Here is a 10,864-nt window from a genome sequence, read left to right as displayed (position 1 = left end):
AGCTGCGCAGCTACATCAGCCCCAATAAACATGTCAGCTCTGTGAATGTTGCTTCAGGGAGTCATTTATTGTTGCCTTTGTGTGCATGTTGTTATGTCTCCTAACATAAATGTACTCATGAATTAGAATTACAAGGCTACATTTGACTTGACCTTTACTGCGCAGTATATCTGTGTTGTTGCTTTGGAAACTGAGCCCATCTGATTTGCTCTTGTTCACATTTAGCATCACAGTTAATACTCATCGTTTTGAATATAAAAGTGTTGGTAATAATAAATGTGCAGTATCGCCAGCAGGTGTCGTGACATCTCCATGAAGCTGCACTTTTATTTTGCTCTCGGACTTTTGGCAGCAAATTCAGACCACACCCCCTTTTTCCTACCAGAAGTCGTTAAACCACACATTAGACTAAGGCGCCAAACTCTTGAGCCAACCCACATTTCTTTATAGTTTTTCCAAGGAAAATGGAAAATGGGCGCAGTGATTTACTGAAATGCGTGTAACAGACCCACGACAGGACACGTCCAGCATTCTTTATTATTACGGTTGCCGTTTTCACACACTGGCTGCAGCTTTGCGCGCCCCACCCCCGCCGCCCACACACACACACACACACACACACACACACACCAACAACTACAGCAGGACCCAGTACAGACCTTAACCCGACCGGCGAGGTGTGAATGTGCATGCCGCTCAGGTGCGTCCGCCTCCCCTGCAGCGGCACCGCAGACCACGCCCCTACACAATGTGCAAAAAGAGATGGAAATACTGTTGGATGATGCATATTGATGATTATTTAAACCCAAAATTCTACAATTGGATTTATTACTCCACATAAGATCCATTTTCCCTTGTTTGCCGTTCTGCTCTTGTGTAATTTGGCACCTCCAGAGTTTCTTTTCTGTTTCCATTCCTTAAGAATGGCCAGCCATCCTACTGAATTCTTTTCTGATGATTATTCAGTAAAGAGTGGGTGGATCAACTGATGGGGCAGCTGCATCTCTCAGGTCCCGTGTCAGGTCTTTGCTGGATGTTTTCTTATTTCTTAAGGACATGACTTGTAGATATTGTTCATCTTCTTTAGTCCTGCAATGGTGGACAAGGACATACACTGTGCTGAGATTTTTTCAGTTTTCAGTTAATACCATGTTGGGAATCACCTTGCTGGTGCAGAAAAAAAATACAATTTTATTTCTGTGTCTGTGAAACTGTGTTATGGTTGCCATTGTTTGTAAATGTAGCTAAAAAATAGGAACATGTGATGTGTTTTGTGGCAAACTGCAAAAGCAAAATTGCTTCTTTACAAAGTGGTCTTTTCTGTGTAAACACAACACCAGGTCATCACCAGTTAGATGCTTTTTTTTGTTTTAGATCAGTTTTTTGTTTTTTTTTTTTTAATTACAAGACAGTGCTGCTGTTTTCAAACAAAATATAAAGAAATAGATGGTGGATCAAGACTTTTGCACAAAACTGTTCAAATGACCATGTTGTTAAAATTTTAAGACAATGATTTTACACTTAAAATTTTATGTTTTCTAAATGTTGACGCAGAAATGAATATAGAGGTACGGTGACACAAAGACAAACTACATTTTTAGTGTCTGAGTTACAGGAGGCAACAAGCAATTTGGTGACTTAAAGCATGAAACAGACCAGTGCCTTTCAAATGCTTAAACACCAGAACTGAAGCTAATAATCAGGAACTGGAAAGTGGAAAGAACCCTTCAAATGGAATATCAGAAATGGGGGAAATAACTTGCAGAGCTGAAAACAAAGAGTATAAAAGGGCCATGACTTAAATGTATTATTTATGAGAAATTTATTTCCCATAGCTGCAGATCCTGGGAAAAGATGAAAAATATTTTTTGTTTTTAGTTTATTGTTAAATTTACTCACCCTGTCTCATTTTGTCTGCTCTCTCCAGCTGTGGGCCCACCTGTGAGTGCACATATTGTCTCTGTTTACCCCTGTTGATTGGTGGATCGTCCTCATAACTATGTGAACCCCGAGCTCTGTAACTTCCTGATTCGAGTTTCCCTTTAAATCCATAACACCTGTTTGTTCCAGTGTTTACCACTAATCAGCATTTTGGTCCATAATAATCAGCTCACGCAGCCAACTTATGACATTTTGCTGTGAATTATTTGCTTTTATTGGCAGTTGTTGTTTTTAGTTGTCATTTCCAGTGACCAAAAATAAAAGTCATTATCCTTATCAGAGGCTGATAACTTTAGCTGGAGATGAGGTTGTGGAAAGTGCTTTGTGTTTACTTTTCGCTGATTATCTGATTGTCATATCCCAGAATGCCACTGCAGCAAGAGCCAGAGCGCTCTGTTCCAAGTTCATTATATAATCTCCAATATTATATCCATCCATTTTCTTCCGCTTATTCAATTCAGGGTCGCCGGGAGGCTGGAGCCTATCCCAGCTGTCATCGTGTGAGCGGCAGGGTACATCCAGGACGGGCTGCCAGTCTGACGCACAGAAACATGATATTTACATCATAATCTGTATCTGCATGCTGCTCGTATGGTTGGCTTTCTGGTTCAAGAGTTGATGGAAGAGCAGGAAAAAACTGGCTTCATCACTTCCTTTTCTCTCCACCAGCAAGTTTGCTTAAGGTTTTAGTCTTTTTAATGGCACAAACGTACCTGAATAACAAAATTATTTTCATCCTCAGCCAACAATAAATGTCATTATTTTTAACTGAAGACAAGTCTTTGGTTTTATGTGCATTTCTTCTATATCATTGTAACAAATTTAATGTTTCTATTCTGCTCATAACAGTTAATGCACAAGCACGAGCCCTGTGCTGCAGAAAACTGTTTATTTGTTCTTCAGGAGATTCATATTTCAAACACATAAAGCACATTTACTTTCCTCCATGTAAAAAATGATCAAACATTCATAGTGCCACAGGCAAAGTGATGTATCAAAAACATTGGCCAGGACTTACACAAACACAAGTTTAATTACTGTATATGCTATAATCCAGCAGATACACACGTGCACACAAAATGTTAAAATGCATTGTTTTGAAAAACGGGCACCTTCAGGTTGCTGTACTAATGTGTCTGGGTTATTCAGGTTCATCTATTCTACATATGGATCTTTGACATGTCGTTTGGGTGGAAACGCTGACAATCACACACCCATCACCACGGCTGAACTTGCTTGTCAGACACAAATTTTCCGTGAGGCTCTGTGGCTCCGGGCGGCAGCAGGGCCAGGTACACTGGAGTGATAGCACCCTCCTCTGGTGACTTCGGGGCTTTATCGCCAGCCATGTCGGTGCGCACCCATCCTGGACAGCAGGCGTTCACCAAGATCTGTTAAAAGAATAAAAAACACACAAAATAAAAAGGAAACAAAGCAGAAACTAGGAGATAATATTGTTGGCAATGTTAAAGCTTTTAAAATAGTTACCCCATCATTTGGTCTCTGCTTGGACACTTGACGAGCAAGAACCATGGACAGGGCCTGAAAACACACACATTCATAATCATAATCAAAGAAGTACGTCAGTTAAGATTTAGAGCAGGTTCTTTACATGTTGATATAAACTTCATTTTCACGTCAGTCGTACCGTCACCCCGACTTTAGATGTTCCATACGCCGAATCGGGCCAGCCGCCTTCTTTGTGTTCGCCTTTCTTGGCTTCGCTGACAAATCGCTCCATCAGCGCCACCAGCTCCTCCTCTGTGAGGTCCTCGCTGCGGAAACGCTGCTGGAGCTCCGAGCTGCACTTCTTCAACGCAAGTGCACTGACAAAGCTGGAAACGTTCACCACACGACCTGAAACACACACACAGGGTGCCAAACCTCTTCATGTGCATCTCACAGCACGTCAAGCAAACTCATCATCTTCCAGGAAAAATTACATGTGAGTTGGCTGTAGTGTGCCTTTATGTCTAATTGTTGTCATGCTTTGTTTTCAGCAAACTGTGATCACACATCCTGAGGGCAAAAAAGATAAATAGTAATTTGATATCGCTTTCCAATTACAGATAAAATGTTTAAGATGTGCCAACAGCTGTGATAAGATCACACTTTTTACAGAGAACATTTTAGAACATCCACAGTCATTAATAGTCTGAATCAAGGCCAAACTTCTCTTCAAATTGAAACGCTGACCAGAACAAGCACTTGTAAATCCCAACAATAAAGGCTGTTTATTCAAACAGCAGCGACATGCACAACCGGCAGATTGGATCCTGCCTCGTGTTCGTACCTCCAGCTTTAACGATCGGCAGGAAGTGAGTCAACATGTCTCTGGTGGCAAAGAAGTTTGTCTTGAGGGTCACCTCGGCCTGGACACCAAATGGAGTTGTGTCTGCCACTGAAGAAAAGAAAGTTCACATGTTGTCACCTCCTTATTCACAACATCCTTAATAATTTATTTGATTAAAAATCCTCTTTTTATTCAGAGCTACAGGACAATTTTCAGAATGTTTAGTTCTTCTTCTTCTTCTACGGGTGAATATCTGATGGGTTTCAGGATGACTACAACACATTAATTCACTTACATATGTACCACAGCATTTCTTATATTATTGTATAGCTGCATTCACACATACACAGCAACCCTGAACTTTTAAGGACATGCATGATGGAAGTGCATGTGACAATGAAGCTGCAGCCCCGAGGGCTAAAAACTGAAGCTAGTGCGGAGGTGTAAAAACCTGCATCTCCTCTGATGGCCGCTGGTGGCTGCTTCTAAAAGCAAGTCAGTCCCCACAGACTCCCACGTTAAAATGCCCAACCTACTTTCCCTTCATCCCAGCTGGGGGAATATGTGGCGTGGCTACTTTCATTGACAGAGCTTCAGCTTCGGCTTGGCTTCACCTCAGCTAACTGGAGTCCCTGAAGTGGGCCTCTTGAATGTGTTTGTGGTGTTGGTGCCTTTTCGTTCGGACTCATACAGTCTACTGTTGCAGCCTGCTAACTAAGCTTGCTAACTTTAGCTGCTAACTTAAAACGCCACCCTTTGCTCCAAACACGGTGAGTGTGGTGAGCTACAATCACAGCCAGAGGGCTTTATAATCATTTATGCAACGAAAAGGTCTAAACGTGGGGGAAAGGAAATGTACCACAACAGGACAAATGGTTCTTATTTATGGATAGTTTAATATTTTTCAAATATTGACAAAGAATCAATTGAACATTAAATCGTTTGAACTTTTCAGGTCTCCAGTAAAAAGTTTGTGTGTGTCCATTTGACTTCACAGCCGCCGAGTGACCGTGCTGCCTCCTCTGCCCGCTTTGATTACGATCCATGCAAAAACGGACAAAAGGACAACTTTGGATAATCATGACCTGCTCAAGTGTAAAAAAACAGCTCATGTTTTAAATTCTAGATAAAGATTGATGCTCCAGCAGCATCAATCTTAGCAGTATTTTTCCAGTGTGTCTAAACAGAAGCCACAGCACTATTAACATCCTGGCTTCGACGGTGAACAGGGTTGCATGCTTGGAGACCCCCAGGGCCTCGGCTCTACATAACATGCCAGTTTAGTCAAAGGCAAGGAGCTAAACTAATGGTTGTGCAAGAGGCCAACAACCTCCTCACATAAACAACCTATTTTCTTATTCTAGATCGGTCGCAGCAAGTTGCAGCTTTATGTTTCATTTGGGATAAAAAGAAATAGTGGTGGTGTCAGTAGTACTAGAAGTTGTAATTTAACTTTCTGTGCATAAGGCTGTAGTGCACAATACAGTTAAGATCAATGTATATATCTAATTCTACCTTTGAATGCTATCCCAGCATTATTGATGAGAATGTCCACTCCGCCGTACTTCCCTTTAAAATAAGCAGCAGCAGTTTTAATGCTGTTCAAGTCGTTGATGTCCAGCTGGTGAAACATGGCCTTCAGCCCCTCAGAGGACAGAGCCTTCACTGCGTCCTCACCACGTCCACTGCAACACACACAAAGCGTTACCGTCTGCCTCGGAAAACGATGCTGGTGACAACTTGGTTTATTGTTTCTCACTCAGCTTCCTAGTGTGGACAACAACATCTGTGTGTGCTCATCGCTCTTCTTACTGGCTTAAAATAACTGCAATATGTAATCAAATCTGTTGCTAGATGCAATTAATTTACAAACGAGCTTAAAAAAAAATCTAAACTCATATACATCAAAATAAATACCACAACGTGACCAGCAGATGTCGCCAATCTGCACTGAATTAAAACCTGTTAAACAGAAGGAGTCACTGTGATTCAGCACTTTTAATCTTTTCATCTTAATACCTACAATTGTTTTGTAATTTAGAGATAAATATTTTGTTACAGAAAAAAAGTTCTGATCTTTTTTAATTCAAAAGCAACCTTGTTTTCTGCAGATTTAAATTAATACTGATGTAACTTTATGTTTTCAAGGGGTGGAGGTTTTTTCATTGCCTTTTTTAGGATTTTTAAGTGCTTGAAAAGGTTAAATGCAAACATCAAATGCATGGAAATAAACCAAAAATAGCATTCTTAAAACAATAAAGTAAAACAGAGAAATGATTTTGAAGTAAAATCAGGTGCAAACATGAGTCTGGTTCAGGTGTTACCAGCTGTGGTGCTTACACATCTCTGGCAGTGAGGTAAACGTCTCCTTCAAACTGCTTGCAGAGCACTCGGACGATGGCCAGACCGATGCCCTTGTTGCTACCTGTTACCACAGCAACCCTGGTCGACATGTCTGTTCACAAAGAGAGCAACACGTGAAGTAGCAGCTTAAACACACAAAGTATTAAACTCATCAATAGCAGACAAATAAACTCTATGAAAGGCCAGGGACGTCCACTCCTTCCAAATAACTGCTGAGTCACCTCCGCTAACACTAGGTAGAGCTAATGCAGTAAAAGTACTCTTAAAGGATTTGCTGGGCTGCTTATAGAAACACATTTTTATTCCAGTTTAATAATACATATACGTGTGGTTTATAGCTGTAGAACCAGCCCGACAGCAACAGTTTCAAACTAAAGCAATGATTTAAAGAGTCACACGCTCAGCACTGGAACGACTGTTAAGACCTTCAGGTGTGACACAAACTTCTAGCTAAATAAATTGCAATAACCCTGCATAAATGGTAAATGGTAAATGGCCTGTATTTATATAGCGCTTTTACTAGTCCCTAAGGACCCCAAAGCGCTTTACATATCCAGACATCCACCCATTCACACACACATTCACACACTGGCGATGGCAAGCTACATAGTAGCCACAGCCACCCTGGGGCGCACTGACAGAGGCGAGGCTGCCGAACACTGGCGCCACCGGGCCCTCTGACCGCCACCAGTAGGCAACGGGTGAAGTGTCTTGCCCAAGGACACAACGACCGAGACTGCCCAAGCTGGGGCTCGAACCGGCAACCTTCCGATTACAAGGCGAACTCCCAACTCTTGAGCCACGATCGCCCCCACAAATATCACTCTGACAGCTTTTTAAGCAACCACACTCAGGCTGTTAGTACTTAAAGTGTTTGACTTTAGCTTTCAGAGATGACCTGCAGGATTTAGTTATATAAAACTGGCTAACTCATAAAAACATCACTAGAAGGCCAAACTATGGACATAATTGTAGTATGAAAGCTCCAAACACATCTGGGCCACTTCAGACCCTCACAGCCACACAGAGGCCTGGACACAAGTGTTTGGTGGGTCAAGGATTCACACACACACACACACACACACACACACACACACTATCACTCAGCTCAACTCAACTACCTCAAAGCAGTGAGACTGGACTTACACATCAACCTGTAAATGCTCTTTTTGCACAATATTTTTATGTTTACTGTTTCCTTTGCACTACCTACCTAGTTAGATAGTTAGTTTTAGTTAGATAGTTAGTTTTAGTTAGATAGTTAGTTTTTGTTAATTTATGTTGTAATTTATGTTAGGTCAGTCTGTCCTGTCTCTAGTTAGCTAGTTTAGTGTTTTTCTGTTAATTTATGTTGTAAATTTATGTTGCATGTAGCACCTTGGCCCTGGAGGAACGTTGTTTCGCTTCACTGTGTACAAACTGTATATGGTTGAAGTGACAATAAAGCCAACTTGACTTGACTTGACTTGACTTTTATTTCTTCAGTACTAAAACATAACACAAAGGATTGTGTACATGTGTACACTGAACAGTTCTGGATGGGAAATGAAAAGTACAAATCAATACAGCTCCAATAAAACCTTTGAACTATGTGATATTCAGAGGAAAATGGACCAGCCAGAGATTTGTCATATAATATCCATATTCTTCATACTTTTGTTTAATGTACTTGTCCTCATAGACACACCTTCCTGTTCCTGTCTCTCTCTGTCTGCCTGACAGGTAGTAACTCTTCTGCCCCACTATCTGTATCACTGGTTCACAGTCCCACTCCCAGGTGAGTGTTGAAACAATAATTAATGTGCAAATAGCGTTCAGGGGCTCACACACATCAAAACTCAGGCAAAGCATCCATCCCAGCGGCTGGCAAATTAACATCCTCATCACCATCAAATAGACGATTAGTGAAGGAGTTTACTGGACTTTACCTCCTCTGATGGTGACAGTCAGACTGTCAGCTCCATCACACACACATATATACATTTATACATATTTTCTTTAAAGTTCTAAAGTTTAGAAGAATAAAATGTGATTAGATGATAAAGTCCAGCCTGTCTAAGCCTGCAAACGTAGATAAAACATTTGCATTTCTTTTTAGGGTTTTTCCATGTTGTTATGACTTTTTCCTGTTTTAGGACATAGTTTCCATTTTTCTTTTTTTCGTTACTAAAAACATTTACATTATTCATCTTGTTATTAGTACTTTCTCATATCCGGAGAGACAGAGTATCCCGGACTGAAATGCATAACACCAGATGTTCTAGGCCCCACTTCCCCCAGTCTAACACATAATCATAATGCAGTACAAATGCCATTACACTACCAGCTGGTGCATTTATTGTCAATGATAGACTACTACCACGCACACGCACACACACGCGGACACACACAGTCATGCATCCATGACTTATCTAACCCATTCTGGGGATTTAACGTTTAGTCGTTACAAAAAATAAAAGTTCTTTTCTTTCTGCATTTTGTCACTATGTAAATACACTTGGTACAACATGAGAGGGCTTCTACATGGACCACACACACGCGCGCGCGCGCGCGCACACGCACAATGATAGTTTCAACAAAGTGGAAGCAAATAGCCATTAAAACCTAAAAGACCTCTCATGTATTTTAATTCATTGCTCCAGGCCGCCTTACCTTTCTCATTCTACCACCCGACAGTCTGATATTAGAGCCACTCTGCTATAACAACGGATTTTAACCGGGCACGTTCTGTAAAATAACGACTTTTGTAACGTGATAAACTAACGTGAAGTGATATTAAAACAGGAAAAGTTTGTTACCTAATTGTCAAAACGGCAAACCTTTAAATGGGGACTGCAGGTTCTTCGCCCTGACGGAAAAAACACGGTTAGATTAATCAGGCTGCAGACGTTTCTTACCTGAGGCTGAAGCTGTCGTCCTGACTGAAGATTACCACAGGAGTGAAGCGCTGGAAGAGGGAGAAAGGAGGAGGGAGCTCTGCGCAGCAGTACCCCGCCTACCCGGAAGACCCAGGTCCCAGAGCCAGGTACATTTTTAATGCAAGATCGTGTTTAATCAGTTCAAAAAAAAAAAAAAAAACATTTTAAGAAATCAGAGTTTGAGTCGATCCACCAAAGGTGAAGGTCTTATGAAGAAAACAAAAGTTAGTTTAATTTCTTTGATTTGGAAATAAATTTGAAAAATTCTGAAATGTTTTGCGTGGACGGTTAAGTAAACAAAACCAGTTCTTTTACTGATTCCAGTTATTTCTGCTTTCACTGACACGTGTTAGCAGTGTAAACTCAACTAACTGACATTGCTTTTAAATCCTTTGAATAAGACGCTTTAGATGGGGTAGAAATGTGGCTTTGAGGCTGCTGGTGGGCCAGGGGGTGTTTTCTGATTATTTTTAATTAACAGTAATTTAGCAAGTTTATTAAATGTTTTGAATGCTTCCTGCTTCACTGAATGGGAATCAGAATGAAAGCTGTTTCATGCAGATATTAACAGAATGATGTTCTCTTAAGATTCAGCAGTTTGTGTTTTGTGATCTTCAACCAGTACGAACCGGGACAGAGTTTTAAGGGAACCACTGATAGAAAAAAAATGGGAATAAATCAAAACTTTTTCATTGCAGGACATTATACATGCAGTGAAACCTGCTGTTTCTCTGTCATGTCGAATTTTGTTTTGTGCTGCTACAATCTGATAAGTCACCAACTGTTCAGACATGCTGTCAGAGGGTGTGTGTGTGTGTGTGTGTGTGTGTGTGTGTAAATTTAAAATAAAGTTTATAGGGTATCAGATCACACAGATCATACAGTGGAAACTCTATTCAGTGAAAATGACTTCAAAGAAGCATCTGCTCCACCTCACCTGCGTGCATGCATCTGCACCTCAGTGTCTAGTTCCCATTATCAGCTGCACATATCAAAAGGTCACACAGAGTTTAACGTGCAAAGAGTCAGGGCACAGCACAACGGCAAATTTTCATTCCACTGCTTTCAGCCAGCCCATATTAATGACTACATTGTCCTTAAAAACATACATCACTGATATGCTGCACAATGCTTAGGCCTGTTGCTGCTGCCTCACCTATTTCTCTAATCATTTCACTTTTAAACATACTTTCAGGTGAGTCCCATGCAGCACAAAAGCAAGTTGTACAGGTTATGTGGAAGGGTGTGGAACTTTAAACTAACGTATCTTTCTGTTAATCTGATGCATTTATAAAGATGAAGGCAAAACAGTGTCTGCTTTATCTCTGAGGCCTCTGAAGCTGCCATT

At 40.9% G+C, this 10,864-nt stretch overlaps 1 protein-coding gene across 3 annotated transcripts; it reads right to left on the bottom strand.

Annotated features, from left to right (window-relative positions):
* Positions 1-2,816: 2,816 nt before the first annotated feature.
* Positions 2,817-9,612, bottom strand: LOC100694465 (carbonyl reductase [NADPH] 1). Of its 3 annotated transcripts, none has more exons than XM_003438352.5 (7): positions 9,496-9,612; positions 6,575-6,689; positions 5,750-5,919; positions 4,235-4,342; positions 3,590-3,798; positions 3,430-3,483; positions 2,817-3,332 (listed from the first exon to the last, which is right to left on the bottom strand). In XM_003438352.5, the coding sequence occupies exons 2-7, from the start codon at positions 6,685-6,687 to the stop codon at positions 3,159-3,161; spliced, it is 828 nt and encodes a 275-aa protein (XP_003438400.1). In that variant the 5' UTR covers positions 6,688-6,689; positions 9,496-9,612; the 3' UTR covers positions 2,817-3,158. The 3 variants fall into 3 exon arrangements, with proteins under 3 accessions (XP_003438400.1, XP_005473785.1, XP_025753473.1); XM_005473728.4 differs by having other exon boundaries at positions 9,397-9,546; XM_025897688.1 differs by lacking the exon at positions 9,496-9,612 and having other exon boundaries at positions 6,559-6,692.
* Positions 9,613-10,864: the final 1,252 nt, after the last annotated feature.

This window comes from Oreochromis niloticus, linkage group LG13 (genome assembly GCF_001858045.2).
Source record: "Oreochromis niloticus isolate F11D_XX linkage group LG13, O_niloticus_UMD_NMBU, whole genome shotgun sequence".
In the NCBI taxonomy this organism is placed as follows: Eukaryota; Metazoa; Chordata; class Actinopteri; order Cichliformes; family Cichlidae; genus Oreochromis; species Oreochromis niloticus.
This window is presented reverse-complemented; position numbering and strand designations above follow the sequence as displayed.